Genomic DNA, 25,940 nt, shown 5'->3' with positions numbered 1-25,940 from the left:
AGGCTCTGGCCAGGTGAAAGAACTTTTTCAAAATATAGTCTCTGTCATGCCTTTGAAAGCTATCTGCAGTCATACCATCCCATCATTGAAGTTAAATGACAGGCTGCCTGACTGGGTTTTTTTTTCTTAAAGTAAGCATTTCTCCATTGCCCTTAATGACTTTCAAGCCATTAAGGACTCCTGGCTGCTACATGGTGAAAGCCTCTAGAAGAGTAAAGTCACCACACATAATATGGAAGTTGTATTTAAAAATACTTCAAACAAAGAAAGCTATTTTTCTGGCTGGTATTTAAAGGTGCTACTGCTCGTTCTACAATAAAATTTCAAATACAGTGAAGGGTAGCCCTCTTTCTGCATATGACCAAAGTAAATTGCAAACAATTGCAATTACAGCGTCCTACATTACTTTTATACAGTCAGAATATTAGAAAGGTGAAAAATCTTAGCTCAGTTGTTTTCACTAATTACTGATTTTCCCCTCTGTGGCAACTTTTCCTACCTAACCCCTTTTGGTGCAGAATGCTCTGGGATTCCCTTTTTTTCTTACCATTAAAGTTACTACACTGCTTATGTACAAATTCAGGTTACAAAGGAAATATAATCCATGAAAAAAAGGTATTAAATGTGCAGAAACTACAGTTATCAATTACATGCATACAATCCCAAGAGACAAACAATGCCACCGAGTTTTCATAATGTGTACCTGGTCAATACACTAAAATGGCAGCTCAAGTAGTCAAGAATGAAGAGTGTTATACAGAAGGCTGTTACAGCTTCAGTCACACCTCCAGACACATGATCTTCATGATAAATGTGTCCAAGTTGGCTTCAGAAGAGACAGAACTCTGAATCTGCTTTTTGAAGTTATGCTTTGATCTTTTCTGGTATTCTGATTCTGGGATTACATGTTATGTATTAGAGTGCCTTTATATTTCTGCTGAGTTTGATGCCATAAACTACAGAGTTCTTTTAAAAATGCTTTGTGCAAATGCTAGGACCCATTGAAATTGATCTATTTAACTTACAGTTCACTGCTAAGCTGCAAGTTCAGTGTATAGTTGCTTCAAGTTGTTTTTTTTTCCATCAGTTGAGTTTCATGGGGTTCTATTTCTGGCCTATTGCTCTTTGTATCCATACCAATTTTTTTCCTTCAGTTATTTGTCAGTATGATCCAATAATTTATTTTTGTGACAACATTCATGCTACAAGTCACAGAGGCCTTAGTATGTGAAATTACATTCAATTTACATAATACAGACCCTGTTCAACTCTTTTGAATAATTAAAGATAAACTTCCTAGAGCAAAGCATTTACTAGATCAAAGACATGACATGTAGCCATGCTTTTCAGAACACTTGTAATGTTTGGAGGAAAGGATTTCTCTGCATAGAATAAAGTTCATAGTATCCATTCACAGCAGAATTTTAGATTTATTTTAAATAGGAGGTTATATGACTGGAGGGATTCTTCTTATCATCGAGTGATTCTGGATTTTTGTTCCCATCTTCCTAAGGATGGAAGACTATTCCTGAACTTGGCTGCTGTGATCCTCTGTGACATGATATTTGCTTCATGTGTTTATATCTTTACTTGTTTTATGAAGAGCGAACAGGATTGAGCCAAGGATGTTCAGGATAGCGTGTCTGTGTTCATGGCGCAGAACAGGACACAAGCCAGCAATGCAATAAGCTGCCAACCTGCTCCTCAAGTAGAGGCTGCAATGGGGAGCAGCATACCAGGCAGGTCTTAGAGATGCTGGAAAAAAGGCACTGCTAATGACTTAGGAGGCCAAGCAGACTCTGCTGCAATTCAAGAAGCCAGAGACTTTGCTAAGGCTCAAAAGGGAAGCATGGCTCTCCAATCACATGGACACAGACAACAATGGAGGAAATGCCATAAACCTGTCATTTCTGTTCTGTATAATCCAGTAACTTTGAGCTTTCTATTGAAGAAATGTGCTAGTGTATCATCGAATTAATGCTGCCTTTTTTGAACTCCGTGTTGGGGTTTTCTTCGGGAATTCTCTATAAAGGGGCATGTGCACATCCACTTCAAAGATCTGGAAATTAAAGCTCTGTCACATTCAGCCCATGTTGCAGTTTTTCTTGTCTTTCCTTTATAGCCTTATTTTCAAATCTTTGCTTTAAAACCTGCTTAACACCTCTGCCCATTATCATCTTTTTCTGTCAGACAGGAGAGCCTGCTTCTTCCCTAACCCTTCCTTCCTTTATGAGTAGCTGACTTGGCTGGGATCCAGGTATAGAAATAACGTTTGCCTTGGCAGACCTGACACCTTGAAGTTGATATTCATGCTAAAACATGTACTTCCAGTAGCCTGGGAGGTCAGGTATCAGCTTTTCCAGAAAAATACTGATCTGGTGATATCTTCCACTTTGTGATATCAAAGACATTAAGACTACGTGACATTGTTTTCTATTTCAGATGAGGCCATTTCCATTTCCCCATCCTCCTTCCCATTTATCATCCTGCCCCCATATCCATCAGTGACATCCTGTGTAGAAATCCTGCTTCACCACATGACATTAGCTCCTCAGTGTGGGACACTATGCCTTCTCTCCTCTGCAACTACACTGGGCTCACAGATACACCCTGCCTTGCAGTGGCCTTCCTTGGTGCCTGTGGAGGCAGACCTCAAGGCTTTCTACCACTCATCTTCCAGGGTTTCACCTTCTTTAAACTCCAAAATACCTTTTTTCCTCTGCTAAGCAGTGTTGCCTCCAGCACTGCTGGAGCCTTCCTCCCCACATCACAGCAGAAAATCCCACATTCTTCTTCCTAGCAAGGAAGTCTGTGGTCCCACTAGGCTTCTCTGAATTCAAGTCTACAGATCAGAAACAGAAACAGGTAAACTCCTTCTGTGATCAACAGATTCTCAGTCTTATCCTTTCAGTCTTTCATCTCTGTGGACGAGCACAAGCCAGCAAGCTCTTCTGTTTGTTCTTGTCTTTAGTTTTTCAAGATGGGGAAGCCAGCAAAATAACCCTTTTGCTGACCAGTGTCATTTCAGTCATCTTTGGCCCCAGTAAATGCACTATCAAGTCACAGAATCACAGAATCATAGAATAGTTAAGGTTGGAAAGGACTTTAAGATCATCTAGTTCCAACCCTCCTGCTATGGGCAGGGACACCTCACACTAATCAATGCCATCCAAGGCTCTGTCCAGCCTGGCCTTGAACACCACCAGAGATGGAGCATTCACAACTTCCTTGGGAAACCCATTCCAGTGCCTCACCACCCTTACGGGAAAGAACTTCTTCCTTATATCCAATCTAAACTTCCCCTGTTTAAGTTTTAACCCATTACCCCTTGTCCTATCACTACAGTCCCTAATGAAGAGTCGCTCCCCAGCATCCCTATAAGCTCCCTTCAGATACTGGAAGGCTGCTATGAGGTCTCCATGCAGCCTTCTCTTCTCCAGGCTGAACAGCCCCAACTTTCTCAGCCTGTCTTCATATGGGAGGTGCTCCAGTCCCCTGATCATCCTCGTGGCCCTCCTCTGGACTTGTTCCAACAGTTCCATGTCCTTTTCATGCTGAGGACACCAGAACTGCACACAATACTCCAAGTGAGGTCTCACGAGAGCAGAGGGGCAGGATCACCTCCTTTGACCTGCTGGTCACGCTCCTTTTTATGCAGCCCAGGATACGGTTGGCTTTCTGGGCTGCAAGCGCACACTGAAGCAGGCTCATGTTCATTTTCTCATTGACCAACACCCCCAAGTCCTTCTCTGCAGGGCTGCTCTGGATCTCTTCTCTGCCCTTCTACAGTAAGTCCTTCTATAGTACCCTCAGTCTGCTCCAGAATATCTGATAATCCACTATTACAGAGCCATTGTGGGTATTTCTGTTAAGTCTACTACTTAATCACATCTAAGTGTATCAATGAATACACGTTTGTCTCTAAGGATGTATCTCTGCAGATGGGGAAACCTACTGCACCTCATATTGTTATTGCTTTTTTGCTGCTCTATCTTCACCTTCAAGTCATCTTGCTGATTTCTTAACATTTCTTTTGGCATTACTTTCTCTGTCACCAACTGAAATCGTCTCCTCAAAACCCCAGAATATAATATGATTACGTTTTCACCTTTGAGAATAGAGCTAAGAGTGTAAAGTATTATAAAAGTGGAACTTCCAGTGGCCAGTGGTCTTCTTATAGAGGATGGGGTGAAAAGAAATATCATGCCTGTCAGCAAACATGATAGCTAGGGAAATGGTTTTCTCATTGTTAGAAAGTTGGTATCATTTCATATTAGAGAAAGATGAATGTGCAAAAGAGGAACAGAGTCTGTAACAGGATTAATACTCACTTTGAAGCCACCAGTGAATCAATCTGCTAATGATAAAGAAAGATAATGCAATAGTGACCTCATCCATAAAAATTCCTCTATCTGAAGAAAGATGAAATAAAAATTACACTTTTATGAAAACCTTATAACTCTCGAATTTCAGTCCTCCAAAATAACACACTGTCATGACTAAGGAGGAAAAGAAAATGGGTAGAAATTGATGCCAAGGAATAAGAGTCATCATAAAAATGGTGAGACTCATACAGTATTACTTGGTTTTGCTGCAGCTAACCTGTAATATTGACAAAAGCACAGATGTACTGGTATTAAATTTCAGCTAACAAAACCAACTGTGTATTTACCAATTCAAGGCAAAGAAATGTCGAATTACATACTGAGTCCAGCTTTGACCCCGACCACAGAGCACTGGTAAGGGAAAGACTTGTTATGGTCTAGAGCTAATAAAGCACATTAGGAACAAAGACAATTCATACGATATAGCCTTTTTGAAAAATAGGTTTTCTAGGAACAGGCAATATATTCTATTTGGCTGGCTTGAAACCCATATCAGCTATATCAGCCGATTTAGTAAGATAACACCTCCTGTTATAAATCTTGATTCTCTTCTATCCTAAAATCATTAGGGATATTGAAATAGTGCAATTAGAATATCTGAAAAGTACAACATACAGACAACAAGTCCAGGTTTACAAATCAGAGGAATTTAGAAAAGTTACTTTAAGAAGGGTTGAAGATGTGATGACAACAGAGACACAGTAAAGAGAACTACATATAGATTAAAATTCAACAGGATAAAGAAAAGGTTTCAGAAAAATACTCCTTAAATTAGTTTTAATATTTTAATATCTTCTTTCTCTAGTTTTTTGACTGCGGTTCTAAGAAATCCTTGGGATACTTTATTTGCAAGGATCTTTCTCTTGCTTTGATTTTATCAGTAATCAACATTATTATTCCTTTTTTTTCTAAACAAAACTGATGACTTTTCTTGTCGGAACATGCCAGTTGCCTTTAGATTTATGAGATTTAGAGCTGAGATTTTCAAACAGAGATTTTCAGACAGAGCTCTTAGACATGATGTGCTAATTGGGAAATTATCACACAAGTAACAATAACTATGAAATGGATATTACTTAACCTGAGGCCCATAAATTAGAATAACCCATCTGCATGCAAATTAAGATGCAGTGAAGATGGCATTTACTTAGAAGAGTGGGAGTTCAGAAAGTTTCTTTTCAAGCTGCACAATAAAACCAGACAAGAAGCTGTTGCCATTTAGAAATGAAGAAGTAAGATGACTGGTACGGGAAGTGGAAAATGGATTTGTAAAGCAGTTTCATTTTAATGGAGAAGCTTGGTGAAAGGTAGGGAAAGGAATGGGCATCACTTAGGCCTGTATGTGATGTCAAGTGGAAAGCTCAGGAGAGGGATGCTGGATGCTGGAGTAAGATTGATTTAACAGTAGATGAAATTTAACTGAAAAGGCTAAGGTGCTGGCAACTAAGGGTTGAGGTGGCATCCATTTAAAAGTGGATTTAATTTAAACAGAAAGTCCAAGGAGGTGGAAGGTGGAGACTAAAACAAAATCAATATTAGGTTAGATAAGTAGAAGCTTGAATCAAATCAGATAGTTAAAAAAGGCATACTGAGTATTTGGGATTAGGGATGCAATTCGTGTACCTAAGAAATGCTAAGGAACTCTCAATAAACAATATATCCCCTATAATCAGAATAAGAATTCAATTTCAATAAGAATATTATTTGTTACAGTAGTAAACTGTAAAATTTTAAATGAAGGTATGATCTGCAGTTTAATGAAAATTATACAATTATAATTATATTCCTATTTGTAGTTGTCTTTTATGTATATACAGGTGTGTATATATATGATATGTATATATGATGTAATATTAATAGAATCATAAAATCAAAGAATCATAGACCAGTTTGGGTTGGAAGGGACCTTTAAAGGTCATCCAGTCCAACACCCCCTGCAATGAGCAAGGACGTCTTCAACCAGACCAGGCTGCTCAGAGCCTGACCTTGAATGCTTCCAGGGACTGGGAATCTACTGCCTCATTAGGCAACATGTGATAGTGTTTCACCCACCCTCACTGAACAAAAATTCTTCCTTATAGCTAGTCTGAATATTCAGAATCAATGGTGAAATGCTTTACATGGATTATACTTACAAACCAGAAATTCATGAGGTAGTAGCAAACTAGCCTTTAAAAACTCCTTTCTAGTTATCAGTCTGGAAATCAGCTCAAAATTGAAAGGAGTCTGTACCTACATTTGAAACAGAATGTGTATATATACAAATACATATCCATATATATGTGTCCTGGGTTCAGCAGTAGCAGTCATTTTTCTCCTTCTTAGTAGCTGGTGCAGTGCTGTGTTTTGACTTTCGGCCTTGGAACAGAGCTTATAACAATGATGTTTTAGTCTGACCAAGGACTTTCTGAGCCTCATGCTCTGCCAGGGAGGAGGGGAAGCAGGGAGGAAGCAGAGACAGGACACCTGACCCAAACTGACCAAAGAGGCATTCCATACCACAGCATGCCATGCCCAGGAGGTAACTGGGAGTTACCCGGAAGGGTTCTTCTGGGTCAGGCTCGTTTCGGCAGGTGGTATTGTATTCTCTTCCCTTGTTATTTTCGCTTATCATTATTACCATTGGTGATAGCAGTAGGGATTTGTTTTTCCTTATCATTATTACCATTGGTGATAGCAGTAGGGATTTGTGTTATACCTTAGTTACCGGACTGTTTTTGTCTCAACCCAGGGGAGTTACATTCTTTGGATTCTCCTCCCCATCCCTCTGGGAGTGGGGAAAGGTCGGGGGGGGTGGGGAAGGAAAGAAAGGGGGATGAAGGTGAGGGAGTGAGTGAACGAGCTGTCTGGCTGTGTTTAAACCACGACAATATACATATCCATATCCATATCCATCTGTACACATATATACATATATATGTATGTAGTTATCCAAACAGGTAGAAATTGTCCAATAAATGACATAATACTGTTCAGACACCTTTCTCTGTTCAAGAACGGTGCTAGTACTTTCTGCAAACAACATCTTTTGCTTTCCATACAGATTATTTCTAAATGCTTAACTTATTCTCCTGAAGTCCCATTTAAACCATTACTTATATATATGTACATATTTCTACAGCCATAATCCAAAATCATGGATGGAAAGTAATGATTACAGCTCTGTACTTTTTGGTATCTGAAAGCTCACACAGTTTGATGGAATGAAAGAGATCTCTCCTAAACTCTCCCTCAACTTTGTGAAAACAAAAATGAGCAAGTGGATAACTCTGACTTGATCAAAATGATCAAGTATCATTTCGATATATGACACAGAGCAGAGTACGCATCATCTGCTGAGCTATGTGTAGTGCCAGGGACCTGGTTCTGGCTACTCAGGATTTTACCTACACAGGAACATTTCAAAGCTGTACCATGTGTAGATGGCTACTGCTCTCACCTACTAATATTCTGGAGAATATCTGATAATAATCCTTTGTGCTAAAGTGATTGAGGTGGTTCTTGCCCACTGAATTTCAGGGAAAAAGAATTCTGTCTTGTGCTTTTGGGATGAATTGTGGGAAGACACTGGAGGTACTTATAATTTGAGTGATTTAACCTTTTTTTAAATAAAAAATAAATGAGCTACTTGCTTGTGTGAAAATGGCATCTTGACTATTGTCTTCATGCTTATTGCCAGGAAAGTTAGTCTGAGTTTAAAGTCATAATTAAACTTGTGCAGGAAGAGGAAATTAGAGACAAACCTGCAGTAAGAATTTTCTGAAGATAGACTAAAATGTTTTACTCAAGTGGTACAGAAACTCGAGAGGATATTTTTCTAAGTTATTTGATTCACACCTTTAGTAAGCTAAGCTCTATTAATAGAAAAATGCAATTAGTTTACACATGTCATTTAGATGATGCCATTTTCTCACGTTTTGGCTACACCATATCTGGATAAACCTTACATGTTGCATTCCACATGAAATGTATGGTATTTTCAGGCACGTAACTTCTTGTTGCTGTGAGAAACATTCCACAGCCAAGACTTCCCTTTTAGTATACTGTACACTATCTATTATTTAATGACAATCTCTTAGCTTGAACAAAGTGTTCTGCAACAGTCCATGGAGATTTCAACTGTAAATGAAGACAATTTTGTACATTTTGCTAGGGGAATGTAAAATCAGAGGGTGATATGGGTATATATTTATTTTTTTGAGTTTCTTGTGTCTGATTATACATCTATGTTTTTTGAGCAGAAAAAAAAGAAGGAGGAATCTTGCCTCCACTGCAATTCTTTCACTACTGACTTACCTAAAGTCTAGATTATTTTTCTAGTATTTATTTATTTTTAACTGCTTTATTTTAAACCACCTCAGAGCTTTTACCCTTGGTTGTGTGTATTCTATCTGTGCACATGTTTCCATAGGAACTAGAACAAATGCTTGCTTGGGAAATGCATGATAACTTAATGTAAAGGAAACAAAGAACAATTTAAATAGTAAGTAATGGTAATTTAAATAGTATAGCATTGTTGCTGTATTTCTTCCTTCATTAAATACTTTTGAAATTAGTGTAGGAGTGAGCATGCATTTTCAGTTAATTCACACATTAAGGTTAATGATAAATAGGAGACACCAATGTAAGACTGTATAATATTGATAGAATAACAGGTTTATCCTTTGTATTTCCAGAGTATGTGTGAGAGTGGAGTCAGGTATACGAAGGATAGTAAGTAGGTGAATCAACAAACTCCAGCTGGACAAACCTCTAAAATCTACAGAATCTGTAACTTGACATTTGCATCCATCAAATGTTTAGGGGGATTGGCTTGGGCCACAGCTGAAATGAGGGAGCACCCTGGATACTTCTGGTGCTACTGCTTATTGCACTTCAACCCCTCCTTCAGGTCATGGTGGGCATCTGCAAGGTGATGAGAACAGATGCTAGCAAGGAGCAAATCACACCATTACAAGCCCCCCTGAAACATGGGCAGCACCTCAGGGCAAGGAGCAGCAGGAACTACCCATCACCAACCAGATGTTTTACGGTGTTAGCTGGGCTTCATGTTGCAGACCATGTCTGAGGACAGCTATGTTAGACTTTTCATCTCTGCAGATGTCCACATTTGTTTATTTTTAGAAAACTATTCAGCTGAGTCTTCACCTGGAGCACTGTGTTGGGCTCTGGGACCCCCACAGTGAACCTGTTTGAGTGCATCCAGAAGAGGCCACAAAGATGATCAGAGGGCTGGAGCACTTCCATGAAGACAGGCTGAGAGAGCTCACATTATTCAGCCTAGAGAAGAGAAGGCTCCAGGGGGACCTCAGAGCAACCTTCCAACACCTAAAGGGGGCCTACAAGAAATCTGGAGAGGATTTTTGCCAAGGGCATGTAGTGATAAGACAAGGGGGGAATGGCTTTAAGCTGAAAGAGGGGAGATTTAGATTAGTTGTTCGGAAGAAATTCTTCACTGTGAGGTTGGTGAGACACTGGCACAGGTTGCCCAGGGAAGTCATGGCTGCCCCATCCCTGGCAATGTTCAAGGCCAGGCTGGACGGGGCTTTGAGCAACCTGGTCTAGTGGAAGCTACCCCTGTCCATGGCAGGGGACTTAGAACTAGATGAACTTTAAGGTTCCTTCCAATTCAAACCATTATGTGATTCCATTGTTTAATGAATGAACACTTACAGAACACATTCTTATTATGGATCCATTGTTCTGTGCCTAGCAGTACATATAGTCTATGCCTTTGAAAATAACTGATTCTGTTGTTTTACAAAAACTGGTATATCAAAATTCTGGGCTTCTGGGTTGCTTGTCCAGATAAACAGAAAGATGCAAACTGCTTTTTAAGCCTTCCACAATACTGATAGTTATATCCATTTTACAGAAATGCCAGAGCCCGGAAAATGCTGTCAACCTGGCAGCTACAGTGCTGTTTCAGTGCCAGGCAGATAAACTTACAATTTTAAAAGTCTGTGTCAAGTGTATTCATCCCTTGGTCAGTAAAAACACATTTTGTTTCAATATCTCAAGTCATTGTGGCCTAGAGGTGAGAGGTGTGAGTGTTAAAGCCCAGTGATGATCTATGCCGCTGGCTGTGGTGTGGCAAGTTTCATAAGTTCTCATTTTCAGTGAGGTCATTTAGGGTAGTCATTGTCTGGGGATGTTTGATTCTTGTATTGCCCAAGAGAAGTGTACTGCAGTATCCTCCATCTTGGTCATCCTTGATACTAATCATTTTATGACAAAAATTCTCTTTTCTAGAAAGTAAATACACTCAACCAAATGGACAATTGCAACGGATGCAAAGATAGTAGTAGTGGGTTCTCAAAAAATCCTTAGTTAAGCAAACTTATATATTTACATATGAAGGTAACCACACACACAAACATGTATAGGTCTGTTGCTAGTTATTAGTTATTGCTAGTTCTTCATTCATTTTGCAAAAAATAGCATATTTATCAGAAATTTACCATTGCTGGACCTACTACTATGTGTAACTACAAATATTAAATTAAATGTGAGGAAAAAATTCTTTGTCTCTTGTTTGATTACTGCCAACAGATGCTCAATGGTGTGTATAAATGTAATGACATATGTCAGACAAAGCAATGTAGTAGTTTTCCAGTGGTGGTAACAATGTGCCTTGTGCAACTTAATATTTGTAAAATGATGGCCTATGGAGGTTCCTATTGATACCACAGTATGGGGAAACCCTTTTTAAGAGCAGATTCATCTTCCCCTCAGTTTTGAACACACAGCTGAGTTCTAAATACATCTAGCATAAGGGAGAGCAAAATACATAATTTTTTGTTTATTAAGTTTGTCCTGTGGTTTCATTTAGGGAATAAAGCTTTCCCTCATCATGAATGGAAGCCCTTTCCTTTATTTTTTCTCATGCACAAAAGAGATTTGAGCTTCCTCAGATTGACCTTTGGTGTTTCAGTCTTGTTTGTATAATAAATGTTGAAATCACAGTTGAGGTTTTGTGGCAAATATTCCCCTCTGATTTCACCGTTTTTTCCTTATTCAATTTGTATGCAACCCAGCTTGCACTCCACAAATTCACATATAGTACAGAATTATCACTTCTGGCACCTATGACATGTGTCAATGTCATACTTATGAAGTAGTATACAACAGAAATAATGCTATAAACCATTTCTCAAAAAGTTGAGAAACTATTTAGAAATTTAATAATGATTTTAACAATGCATTTTGCCTAGGCTCCAGACTCTGCTTTAATAAAATCATTCAGGAACTCTGACTAGGTGGCAACAAGCTTCTGAGTTCATTTTTAGAAGAAAATGATTCACAAACAGGATAGTGACAGGCTTTAATGATTACAGATTTCACATATTCTGTTCCTTCAAAAGGGCTTATATAGATTGGTAGATCTACAAAGAAAGAAATGAAAAAATGAAGAGAAGAGATATAAATAGACTTTTTCATTAGGATGAATGATGGCAGGTATTAACCCCACTACGGCAGTGTGCCTTCTACACATCTTCTTTTTCATTCCTTTTGACCTGCTATCAGCTTCCTTCTAAGTAAAAGTTAACTACAGGCTGAAATGTAGGTAAGGTGAGTGATAGATAGAAATAAATGTTTCCTCAAGCATTATTACTGTTCAGGAAAGTGTCCATCAGCCAAAATGTCAGGCTCAAAATCCATTTAAGCACTGCACAGAGGCTAAACAGGCAGCTATTATTAATTTTTAAGTCTGCCTGACGGGTTTCAGACCAAGAACTGGGGTTAACTTGGTGCACTGAATATTGCAGAGGACTTTTAATTAGGGAGGCTTTGACTCTCAGATGGCTGAGGATTTATTCTGTGCAAACTACTGCAAAAATATGATAGAATAGCTGCATCTACTTAAGAAAAGAATCTGCTGCATCATATTAAAATGCATAAAGTTGCTCTTTCATTACAGTTTCTTGGACTTTTATCCTAATGTAATCCCCGTCTACTTTTAACCTGACTGTTTTGAAGCACCACTGTACTACCACTGTACTTCTCTCTTAAAGGTTTCTTCATTATTCTGCAAGTTAGCAACGTGAATTTTTCCAGAATAAGTCCTGTTTTTCTTAGCTAATTACCAAATGAAACCATTTTCTGACTTCGCCTTACACAGACATTTATTCATTTAAAACATATTTGTGGGACTGCTATGAATGAGTTAACATTTGTCTTCAATATACGTATCTATAAGCATAGAGGACTCTAAAAAACAAATGGGCATTTTGACATAAATTAGCAGAAAGTGAGACACTAAAGGGCTATTTAGTTGCTTTTGGTTCGATTCAGGATCTTAGAAGGGAATAGAAAAAGTAACAAATCAGAGATTATTTCCCTTCACTGTCTGCAGAATCTCCTAGCTGTATCTATGTGGCTGATTCTATGATCATATGTCACAAGACTCTCAAAAGACAGTAAGGTAGGCTTGCAGTCAGAGGAAAGTGGATCAGGCCTTGCATGTCAAAGACAGACCTTACCCCAACACTTCTAAGTAAACACATTTTCTAAGTGGAAAAGGCCCTTAACTTGACAATGACCTTCTTGTGAGGCCCTGAATATAAACCACTTATGCTCCTTAGCAGGTCACTGCATTTTCCATAAACATGTTGCATTTTTGATGGGAACTTTGTCTTTCACACATGCATAAAACACAGATGTGTAAAGTGCACTATACAGGACTAACCAAAACCAACACAAGCATATTATTATATGTAAAAAGTAAAGCGTCTGTCTTCCCAGGTACACATATACCTGTGTTTATATGTGGGTATGCATGTACACACACTATTAGTCTTTGAAAGACACTGTAGTTTGTGCCTTCCAAATAATTTAATAGAGTCTCTCTGCTCCAGAAGTTTAGTCTGTAACTGTGACTGTCTCATAAGAGAAGTTTTCAGATATGTATGAAGCCCTAGCTACTGCCACGACTCACCATAGTCAGACAGAACAGTTGTCTCTGGATTTCACTGACCAAAGTCTCTGTTCATACATCCAAAATTATACAGCTGTCTTGCTACCATGCTATCCTCTGCTGTTATCCTGTGTTACCAGTTCCTAACTAGCTGTCAATTCCCAGCTTTCAAGGAAGCATTGGCTTGGCTTTTCCTCCTCCTCAAGACTTACATTTCAAGTTGCTTTTCCAAGCATTCACATTTGTCCTTTACAAAACCAATCTTTGTCCAGTCTCCTTGTACCTTTTCACAGTACAGTATGTGCACTGTGCTTATGACTCCTTCCCATTTGACCTGAGAATCTCTCCGATATATTTTCTTCTTATTAGAAATCTAAACCTAAGTGTTAAAATAGATTTCACATGAATGCCTGTTGCATTATCATGGAGAACCAAACCTTGTACAGTTTGTAACAATGGAAAAGTATTTTGCTAATGGTCCTTCACACTGTTTTCAATCAGAAAATATGGTTTACCATCACAGTCATGAATCACTTGAATTATGCTTTCAAGAAAATTTTTGCGATATTATCAAATGCTTTCCTACAAACTGAATTATTTGTTTCTACTATATTCATTTCACCTACTAGTGCCATTCTGTGAAAAAGTGAAACAATGACGTTAAGATTTATGAATAAAAGTTTATGAATAAATATTTAGTTGTTTATTATTAATCCTGTAGCCATATACTGGTAATGGCATTTGTTCCTTTTTTTTTTTTTTCTGTTGGTAGATATTTTACTGCTTCTGTCCTCATATATGAGAGGAAGTATCTGACATGATCACATATTGTCCTTTTCATATAGATTTTTTTTTGTATTCACTCCTCACTGCTCATCCAGCATCTTTCCATCTTCACTACCGCTTTTACCAATTGCTATGGTAGTCATGTGGGTATGGTGAACCTGTCAGGTAATTCTTTCAACTTTTTTACATACAGCATCCTTCCAATTTTTCAGTATATTTGTATTTTTCCAGTGCCAATTCAATGACTTTTGGTATATATATTTTTTAAAGGTATGCACACACTCTTTAGAAAATATGATTAGTTATGTAAGGGCTTTATCGATAAAGTCAGATTAAGAGCATGGGCTCACCATCTTACATGCGTGTTCTAGTTACATTAAGATTTGAACAGGTCTCTTTTCATCAGATACTGCACATTGTAAATGGCTTGATCCGTCATCTCTATTAGGTTTATTGCTGATAAAGCTGTCATTTGGAAAAACAGACTAACTGGCTTCAGGAGTTTAGATTTAAATTTAAATGTACCTACATAAAGACTTACATAAATATATATATGCAGTGTGGATTTTCAGCAGTGTGACTGGCTCATGCAAGTGGTTCACAGATCTCTACAAGGAAGTTTAAGAAGTACAATCCTGACAGATAGATAGGTGAGACTATGTAAACAAATATGTGTGTGAGCACAATTAGTTGTGCACATGAATGCCAGATTTTGCCAGTTTTCAAACTGTTCTTCACCTTGGTAGTTAATGCAAGACTAAGTCTCACCCCAGAGATGGAGAGGTATGTATCAGTACTTACAGCTGTCTTCCTCCTCCATGAAAATACTGATCACGTAACAGGCGTACACAAATCCAATCAGCTGTATGAAAGAAGAGGAAAAGTAATCATTAGATTACATTGAACATGTCTTATGCTTTTAGTACAATGGTGTATAAATGCAGGTACCACACTAAATTTTAAAAAGATTAATTTGCTGTATTTATGTGTAAATTTCACTGCAAATGGTCACAAACAGATAAATCAAAAAGACTTTCTCTCTTTTGCTCATGTTGCCTTATATTTTAAAATCTTTCCCAGTCTCACTGAGATCAGTATTGATGAACACTACTATTGAATAATACTGATGGAATCCACTTGGACCTTTATGATCAGCTATTGTTTACATTCCTTTGTTTTCCAGTACCTCTGTTCTCACATGACTTCAATCACATCAATGTGGGTCCCAAGCAACTAGTTTATGTGTTGTGTTGCATAAAGTGTCCCAGTGAAGAACTGGTCAACAAAAGTTTAATTTGATATGTGAAGTGTCACATTTGAACTCATCAGTGCCAGGAAATACCTTATCAGAAGGGTCCATCAGTAAATCACATTAACTATGCAAGAAATGAGCAGACTCATTTCCCTAAAGGACAACACAAATAAAATCACGCCATTATTTCAACTGCATCTCTCACAAAAACATCCTCCTCCACCCAGATCTGTGTCACTTGTGCCACCGAAAGGAAGGGATTAAGATCTTTAGGATCAGGAATAGCAACTCTGCTCCTTTGCTTTCCATATAGACAAAATGTTTTCTTATGACTACTGACAAAGAAGAAGAAAATCCCACTGGGCAAGGAAATGATTAAACTGCATTGCCCAGACATGTCCATGCCTGAGAAAATATTGTTTGTGCAGCTGTACACAATTTGTGCTATCTGAAAACCTTGAAAAGCCTGTTCATGAGAGATTTCTAAAATAACCCAGAGATTAGTTTTAAGAAAACTCCCCTTTCTCTAGTCAATTCAAAAAATCTAATTAAACTAGCTCTTCTAAGGGTGTCATGGATCAACCATCTGAGAAAGAGGTAATTTAATACTATCTAGACAGGTATAAGCTCCTTCAGAAGCACAAAAATAATTCCAACCTGCTTTCTAGTTGGGCTGCACAAGAAGCTTTACAAGCAGCTCCAAGCACCTCTTGGCAGACAAAAAGCTTGTCCACACAAGGGAATTCAGGGAAGTTAAGATGAATTAACTAAAGCTCTGAAATCAATGCACATAAGATAAAGCACATTAAATCCCTGTGTGGCCTTTCCCATTCAGAAATAAAGTGGCCTTAGGTTACTGCAGCTTAATCCTCCTCTAAGGGATTAATCTTCCCCATGGAGATTTAAGCTACAGTATGCTAAAGCTGAATTACTTGTGAATGAGAGCTGTCATAATGCTGCAGCACAGTCCTGCTGGAGCTTCCTTTATAGGACATAAACCTCAGTGATGTTTCAGGAAAGAGAGTATGACCCAGTGTCCCTGTTGCTCTGAGCAGACTGCAGTATTGGCAGATTTCTTGGGGTTTTTCGGGTCCAATTTACTGGGATGGTATTGCCATAGCCTATGTCAGGTGGACACCACTTTGTTGTAGCAATGCTCTGAGCCAGCTAAATGCAAACTAGCTGTGCCTGAGCATCCATGGCCCTCTGTATTCAGTGTCATGGTAACTGCAGACAATGGGACCAGGAGCCACAGTGGGGCTACAGTGCTCAGTGAGAGCCCATGCTTACCTGCTGAAGACTGTGGGTGGGTAAGAGGAGTACAGCTTCTTGCTATTAATGAAATTAGGATCCTGTGGTTCTCCTGGCCTGCACCTCCAGAACCAGCTCTGGCTTACAGATTTCTTGACAGATTAAGCATATTTTTTCCCCTAAAATTCATAGTTTAGAGCACCATTCAGGCATTGCAACTGAAGGAATATGATATAAAGGCTTCCAAGGAGGTGGCTAGTCTCTTCTCCCAAGTAACAAGTGATAGGAGAAGAGGAAACAGCCTCAAGCTGTGCCAGGGGACATTTAGATTGGATATTAGGAAAAATGTTTTCACTGAAAGGGTAGTTGGGCATTGGAACAGGCTTCCCAGGGCAATGGTGGAATCACCATCCCTGGAAGTGTTCAAAAACTGTATAGATCAGGCCCTCAGTGACATGGTTTAGCGGTGGACTTGGCAGTCCTGGGCTAAAGGTTGGGCTTGATGAGCTTAAAGGTCTTTTGCAACCTAGTTGCTCCTATGATTCTATGATAAAGCAATAGTACTTGAGGTATATTGCTTGTGCAATCTGAACATTACATATAGATTAAAAAATCGTGGCATTAGTGCCACACAAACGTCAGAAAACGGGTGACTTTTTATGAGGGAATGTCGCCTGTTTCTTTACAGTATTTCCTGTTCACTATTCGCATTGTGCAATTGGACTGTGTGACTCGGGTATCTATTTTTTCCCTAAACATGACTGAATGAAGATACAACTGCTGAGTAAAATAATGAACATGATAAAAATGAACTGTAGTACAGCTTGTGAGTTAAATAATTGTGAAGGAAGATCAAATATTTTTAATTATTTACCATTTTCCAATTTCTTTGTGGTTTTTTTATTAGTAGTATTTATGCATTAAATTAAATTTACTTTTATGAATGCAATTCTTTTTTTGAAGATATGTGTGTACTCCATATCCATGTGTATTATATAAAGCATCAGTTCGCGAGGGCTTCCAGCAAAACCTCGCACATGCATAAGATGTTGGACAGGTGGATAAAGCAGAGAAAGAGACTTTCACTCTAATGTGTCACAAAGACAGGGGAAAACACCCTAAAATACCTTTCCTCCAAAAAAGTCTGGGGCATGGCAAAACTGATTGTTTTAGCAGTCCTAACAGCTTACACCTTGCTCTTTCAGTAGATCTTGTCTTTAGATTAAATCTTCCCCACACTCTGCAGTGCTTGAAATGCACTTTATCTAGTCTATGACCTTGCAAAATCAGCAGCCTCTCTCTGCTTCTCAGTATTTCTTTATATTTCTCAGTGTTATTACATAAATATTCCTCAGTCAGATAGAAATCACTGCTGTCTGTTATGTTTATGGCATATACTTACTTAAAATACACCATTTTCCCCAATCTGTTTAGTTATTAATATCAGGGGAATTAAAAATATATATTCACCCTCTCCCAACTTTGTGGTCTTCTCAGGTAAGAAGAAAGATCAGATTCACACTGGAAGGTATCATAACCCACAATACTCCAAGAATATCTTTCTGTAATTAAATGGCAGAATGCACATTTCTGAAAGAGTAAATTCAACAGGAGGGGAAAGAGCCCTTTACCACCAATTGTCAGGCATTGCTTTTCAGAGAAGGACAGCAATGTTTGGTTTGTAACTAACATACTAGTAATTATAGTTGGGTAACTGATACCTACAGTACAATTAACATGCAGTGATAAAGTGGGAATATACCCTTCTACAGAAGAGACCCATTTCCAGATCCTTAAACAAGTCACAGCCACCACAGTGTGAATATTTTTATAAATGAATTAATTAAAATCTCTTATTTTGCTTTATTGATAGACACACTAATAAAATATTTATTCCAACAAATTACTTTTGCTATCTTGATTAACCCAGCTACTGTTTAATTAATAACATTATGCTCATGTGAACCCATCCAGCCATCATATTAATTGCCAATTTGTAGTGAGCTGACTGATACATACTGCTCAGTTTCTTGATACTGGAAATGTTGACTCTTGGCCTGGCACCAAGTGATAGACTTAAATGTGTGTTCCCTGATAACTAAAGAAAATGCGATGCAAATGAGATGGAAGGTACTCAGTTTGCTCATCTTGAGTTTCAGTAATCATTCAAAGGGAATGATAAAGTGGTTGAAACAGGATACCCAAAGTATCAAAGGTCAACAGCACCTGAAAGTATAAATGGCAGCCTCTGTCTTAACACAGAGAGCAATTTAGATGCCAAGCTGGACTTGTCTTGACAATGTTGAGTTTCAAAGCATGGAAACCTTTAGGGATCCCTGCACTGCACAGGGGAATCCCCATCTTGCCTGCAAAGCACAGCCCAGTAATCTGTCTCAGAAAACACTTGTCAGCGTTATTCTGCAGAAAATCAAGTGAGAAACTGAAGGAAGAGGTTGTTGTCCCCTGCGTTCATCCAGCTACAGAGCTGTTATGGTACATATCTTGCTCTTGAGAGAATAAGCAATACATAAAATACTCAGATATTTCATAGAATCACTGAACAGTTTGGGTTGAAATAGACCTTTAAAGATCACCTCATCCAAGCCCTGTGCACCTCATCCTGTGCCATGTGCAGGAACATCTTTCACTAGATCAGATTGCTCAAAGCCCCATCCAGCCTGACTTTGAACACTTTTAGGATGGAGCATCCACAAGTGTCCTGGGTAACCTGTTCCAGTGCCTCATCACCCTCACCCTTATGTTCACCTTCCTCCTTATGTACAGTCTCAATCTACTCTCAGTTTAAAACCATTGCCCCTTGTTTTCTCACTATAGACCATGGTAAAATGTCTCTCTCTGTCTTTCTTTATACATATACATAAAAATATACATATACTTGTATTTATATAAAGCTCCCTTTATATATTGAAAGGCCACAATAAAGTCTCCCTGCAGCTAAACAACCCCAGTTCTCTCAGCCTTCAGATCATTGTCAAGGCTCTCCTCCAGACCTGCTCAAGCAGGTCTGTACCTTTCTTGTGCTGGGGACTGCACAGCTGGATGCAGTACTCTAGGTGGGGTCTCACAAGAGTGGAGTACAGGAGGAAAATCACCTCAGCCTGCTGGCCACACTTCTTCTGATGTAGCCCAGGATACTGGCTTTCCGACTTTTGTCAGCTCATGTATGGTTTTTCATCCACCAGGATCCCCAAGTCATTCTCCACAGCACTGCTCTGAATACCTTCATCCACCAGCCTGTACTAATATTAAGAATTGCCCTGAGCCACATGAAAGATCTTGCACTTGGCCTTATTGGACTTTACAAGGCTCACACAGGCTCATTCCTTGAGCCTGCCAAGATCCCTCTGGGTGACATCTCTTCCCTTTAGCACATCAGCTACACTACTCAGCTTGGTGTCATCAGCAAACTTGCTGAGGGTGCACTCAGTCCTGCTATGTCATTAACTAAGTTATGAAAAGCCACTGGTTCCAGTATGGATCACTGAGGGACAGCACTTGTCACTAGTTTCTGTTTGGACATAACTCTTTGGACATGGCCCTCCAGTATTTTCAGAACCACCAGTATTTTCATACCAAACCCATTATTTCTTCAATAACTAGCTGGTAAGTGTTGCTCTCATTCTCCAAATCATAGCAATGAGCAGGCTTAGGGTAGTGGGGAACAACTGTCACCTAGGCTAAACTGGCAGAAGTGTCAATGTGAAGTGCACAAAGGGGTTTCTTATTAGTGAAACATGAGTACATTTATATGATGCTATTATCAAGGCTTTTGATGCACAATTTATTCTCTGCTGATAGCCTTAGGTAGAAATGAAGTAGTACTCTCTGTTATTTTTCTCCGGTGCAGGCAGTATAGTCTCTGGAGGACCTAAATTTTTTATTGTAACTAAAATCTCTAAGCTTAAGCTATGGACATATAAATTCCTAGTTTAATATAAGTGAAATTAGGTTATATAATTGTCCATCATTAAACTGTAAGAAACTGTGAAAACATGTAAGAAATCAAAAATCTAATCAGCTGAGCACATATATGCTGTCACATATAATTGTTTTAATAAATTAATATTGCTAGAATATATCCTATTAAAAATAAGACCAAAATGAGTGTAAAATGTATATTTACTTGCAATTTAATGTTACCAGTCAATTTGGATTAACCTTTCTTTAAGAAAACAAGGACAAATGCAAAAAAAAATTGGAAGTTATTATTTAAATCAAGGGTATTTTCTGAAGACTGAAATATTTTTGATTAAAATTGATGAATCAGATAACTTTGATTCAAATCTTTCTGCTTGCCTTTTTCATCATCAGCTGTGGCTTTTATATATACTCTCACAGTATGTGATTACTTTCAGTTCTACTGGTTCAGAGACCTGAGTGTATACTGGATATTTAAGATTACATGAAGCAGTGCCCTAGGCTATCAGGTTAATCTTCAAGATTAGGTGTACAATAGGAACTTATCACTGTTAAGATACTAGGAAGTGTTTTGTAGAGATCTTATTACAAAAACATAGGACCATCCAAATAAACTAAATAAATGTTCAGCAGTGGGGGCGCCCAGAGGATGTATGATGCTATAAGTAAACTAGATTTGGAAGATTCCTCCAATCAAAAAGATAATACAGCTGTGCTTCACGTCCTTCCTTGTGCATGCCCAGTCTACCCAGACTGTCATTTCAATTAATATAGCTTTTTTCGTGACTTTTACTTTGCTCATGACAGATAAAGAACATTATTTCCCATGTATCTCTGCAGTACTTCAGTATAACTTGGCAAACACTCTAACAAATGGGTGAAATATGGGTAGTTCATCTTCTAAGCAATCTACTTGCCTCTAACAGTCTTAATACTCTGCAAAGAAGACTGTAAAGCCCTTTGTTTCCATTAAAGACTAGAAAAAATTTAAATCAGAATGGGATATATGTAAGAGAAATAGGATCTGTGAGTATATATGAATCAGCAAGAAGACAGAAATACAGCTAAAACTATCAAGCACAGAGAAAGTATAACTCCATGTATTACATGACAATGACAAAAAAACCAGGATCAAGAGTAATAGTATACAGTTGTAGCATAATAATAACCATTCACTATAACTGCATGATTATATACTATATACTATTGTATATAATTATCCAATTATGTCACTGTATGGAATTATGCACTATAACTGATTGATTATATAGACTTTATTAAAAATATATTGTAAAATTATATAATCATAGGCAATTTAAAAATTGAATTAGAGAGTCTCAAAGGTTCTTGTTTTCTAGAAATATATGATGAAATGCTCAACATTTTACAGTGTTAGCAGTAGGACCCTCAATCTTAAGATACTTAGAAATCTAAAAACCATAAAAGCAGACAAACAACTGGAAAAAATGTCTGGAAAACATAGCAGGGCATGGTAGCAACAACACATGAAGTATATTATGTGGTGTAAAGACTTTTTGTCTGTTTTTCCTTCATCTTCCAAAAATCTATTGTATTTGACTTGAATAAAATTCAGGCTTTAAGGGCTCTGTTTACCAATTTCATCAACACTACTTACAGCCAGTCTGATCCAGCTGTGCCATTTACAGCTATAGTGGAGAGGTCCCAGAGGCCGCGACTCTGATAGGCCTTAAAATGTGTTAAGGACTGCAAAAGCAGGTGACAGGAGCTTACGGGTACTTTTGCTTTATGTTGGTTGTGGAGAAACAAGTGAGCAGAGATATTAAAATAAATGTCTATCCCTAAAATCCATAGAGGTTGCTACTGGCTAATACTGCAGGAGATGATAATTCCTCTTGAATGCCATCTATGTAGCACTGGGAGGGGAGAAAAGCATGCTGGAAAAGACTATACCTGTTAGCTACCTATGCGTTTTCAAGTCCTACCCTGTATCTGCTGTTCTCAAATCCTGGATTCCCTGGTGTCCCTTCATCTTTAAATTAAAAATTGTATTTGACAATCCTATTTTCCCAGGCAAAGATCAAAACAATTGTTGCCTGCACTCAGTTTGGGATTTTGTCTCTCCAGCAGCATAAGCATATATTACCCCTTATCGCCCAGTTGCCCAAAAAGACTTTACCAGTTAAGTGGGAGACTGATGTTACGTTGCCAAGGTGTGTCCCAGCTTTGTTAGGGTTGAGAAAAACAAGTGAGAACATCATGCATAATCCCTCCCCCTCTCCAGAAAAAAAATGGGTAAGCAAGCAAGACTTTCTCTAGATCTAGTTTTCCTCCAGTGTATAAAGAAAATAAAAGTTGTCTTACAAATGGGCTCAAAGTTCTCCTATTTATCTTAATGACTAATTCACTTGTAAACTGAATAATAGGGAGTGAGAAAATCCTTTACATATAATTTCACAATAACCAGACAGAAGGATTGCCTGCTTTCATTTCTGTAAAGTTGATATTGTGCTATTTAGTTTCACATTTTCTAAGCAACTACTTTTATTTGCTTTTACCTTAACTTGTCAGCGTTAAGGACGATTTCAGAGCTACCTGCAGATGACACAATACTTCACATCTTTTGATATAGCAAAGAAATTCAGGTTGATGGTGTCTTGTAATGCAAAGTTTTTCTTCAAGGCATACATCAGATAATGAATTCACCTCCACCAAGTTGCATGTACCACTTAGGAAGCTGGCAAGGAAATCAGAAGACAGAATGAAAGAAATGTCTGCCAGTGACTAGAGGCAATACAAATCTCTTTGGCATGTGACAAGGTACTTGGAAAGGTTTCTGAATCCCAGTGAAAACGATTCTGTATGCAGGAGGTACCAAATTAAATTACTTTCAGAACATCAGAATATTGCAAATCTTGGCCATTTTTTAGGCTAGTACTCCTTTTAATTCTTCCACTGCTTAGAATGCAATTATAAAAATGTCCTTTGACAAAGGATACCGTTTCCCTTATTAGATCAGAAGGCACATAATGAGAGTATTATTTCCATTTACTTATGGCAATAGGCATAGACAATGCATTTTAATTCCAAAAATGCATTGAAATCTGTGAGAATTACTTATTTTCTACAAAACTACTTCTTTCCCTCCATGCACATTGTAAATAGCACATGCACGAAACTATTATGTCATCATGACATGGAAATACAAATAACAGTTTCAAGATTTCAGTGGGGTGACAGTGAGTGGAAGAATAGAATTACTAGTGTGATCTCCACTATTCTCTAACCTCCCCTATAAATGTTTCTTAAATACCTAGGTAATAATAGCTGAAACCGAACAAATTCTTATTCTAGCTTCTGTTAATCCCTAAACATGGTTTGAAAATTGTATGAAAAAAAATGCAAAGCTTTCACTAGTAACAATTATGCCAGAGCATACCTCAGGGAAAAAGAGAACAACAAAAAGCTACCCACAGATAAAACTTAAGCCATCATGTTAACTCACGTTAGGAAATGTGCTATGATCTAAGAAACTGCAAAGTAAGATTTAGTCTCTACGCATACCAGGATGCTCATATTAACTCCACTAATGGAACCCTCAGAGAGGATTTTCAGGAGTGGTAGACAAAGAAATGCAACTCAGAGATAAGCTCCAAAGCCTGAAAGACATGCACCAGCTTAGACCTGGCAACAATTAAATCACAGGGGAAAAAAAGTCTTGAATAATAACCAAGAAACAGTTAAAATTCACAAGGGTGTAAAAATTCATGTAATGCAGCATGGATGAGCACAGATTGTCTGAAACCTTTTCTTATAATCAAGTCTGCGGAGGGAGCTGGGAAAGCAGCATACAGTATGCCTCTCTGTGGATCTCAGTTCCTAATTATTTTTGGACACTGGATAGCTAAATTTTCTTTTTCTACTAATATTTTCTTCATACAGACATGAGCAATCAGGCAAAAAATAATAATTTTGATTTTTTTTTCTTGGATGTGCAAAGATACACTGGAAATTCTTATAATCTTATCTTCCTTAAGAGGACCACAGATGATGTCTCTCTATTCTTAGCAAAGAAAGTGTATCTTTACCTATAAGAAGGTATAAAAAGACAAGATGAGGTAAGAACAGGTGAACAGATGATAGCATTGATTCTCAAAAATGATAGCTGAAACAAATCACATCTATGTTCACCAGGCTTTGATAATGTTTTGCCTTTTTGTGTGTGTTCATTGAAATACTAGAGTAGTGTACCACAAGTAGAAGAGGTGAAGATAAGAATTCTTGCTCATCACTTTATTTTTCCTAATCAATTTCCATGTAATTGGATACTTAGCAGATGATCTATCACATTTGTGCTTTCACTTGTGTATGAATTTGTTGTATTTAAACCACACAGCAAATGACTTGATTTTGAGCCACGGTTGAGTTGGTTTTGCTCTTTGGAAGAAACAATACTATAATCATAAATGTGGCTGGATTTTTGTGTTTGGCAGGTAACACAGCAGCCTCTTCACAGAACTGTAACATCTAAAACTGTGCAGCACAAAGAGCCCTACAATAGCAATGCAGGTCATTTTGAAAAACCTTTGTTTAAGAGTTGAATTTCTATTATGGATATCCTTCACACTGTAGTTCTTCCTACTGTGGATAATATCATTTAATTCCTTCAATCTGCTACCTGAATGCACAGACAGAGGTACATAAACACACATACACACCCACACACACATACTTATAATGCTCTGTGGAGTGGTCTGTGGTGATATGTGAGAAACAAGACTACCATAAATGCAGCAATGCTATCAGTTTGCTCAGAATTCCTAGTTAAACTCTGTGCTAAAAGGCTGTTGTGCTGGATTCCCACTGAGCAGAAAAAGCTATCAAGAATTGCAGTGAAGCTTTGCTTTCTATCAGTGCCTAATGAATTTCAGAAGCTGCCTCTCCAGTCATATCTGACCCAGTGTGATCTCATAACACATCTGCCTAGCACAGTTTATTTGCTTGCAGTATATGGTCCCAGTATGTATATTCCGGCTTTGTGTCCTATTAACTCCAGTTTCTTACAAACACCTGTCACTTGTCTCTGCATCCCACTGCTCCCTTTACCCTCATACAGGTCTAATTCTGCAGCCTGAAGCCCAGGGTGCACCCAAGAGCATTATTCCTTTTCCAAGGAGCCTAAACTCAGCCTGCAATCAGGCAGCATGTAAAAATACACAGCTACACCGGAGACATTCTACAAAGGACATGGTATCCCACTGTCAGTACAATACCAGCATAAGTATCCCTATCTGGCTGGGGAGTATGCCCTGACATGCTGGGTGTATGGGTGGCAGCAAATGTATATTGGCCTCAGAGCCAACTTTCAGGATGTTTTAGCAAATGGGAGGCAGATTTGGCTCTAACTCCTACCTTGAGGCTACAGCTGCAA

At 38.2% G+C, this 25,940-nt stretch overlaps 1 protein-coding gene across 4 annotated transcripts in view; it reads right to left on the bottom strand.

Moving 5' to 3' along the window:
• Positions 1-25,940, bottom strand: part of NKAIN3 (sodium/potassium transporting ATPase interacting 3) — a 349,553-nt gene that overhangs the window by 10,979 nt on the left and 312,634 nt on the right. For 2 of the 4 annotated variants that reach the window (XM_061342755.1, XM_061342753.1), the window contains 2 exons: positions 14,890-14,950; positions 2,710-2,842 (listed from right to left, as the gene is read on the bottom strand). In XM_061342755.1, coding sequence (XP_061198739.1) covers positions 2,710-2,842; positions 14,890-14,950 — 194 coding nt within the window. The remainder of the gene's footprint in view (positions 1-2,709; positions 2,843-14,889; positions 14,951-25,940) is intronic. The other 2 variants (XM_061342754.1, XM_061342757.1) reach the window with 1 other exon arrangement.

This window comes from Neopsephotus bourkii, unplaced genomic scaffold, assembly GCF_033783945.1.
Source record: "Neopsephotus bourkii isolate Nb327-2 ecotype Australia unplaced genomic scaffold, CSIRO-AGI_Nbou_v1 NB_1820, whole genome shotgun sequence".
Taxonomy (NCBI): domain Eukaryota; kingdom Metazoa; phylum Chordata; class Aves; order Psittaciformes; family Psittacidae; genus Neopsephotus; species Neopsephotus bourkii.
This window is presented reverse-complemented; position numbering and strand designations above follow the sequence as displayed.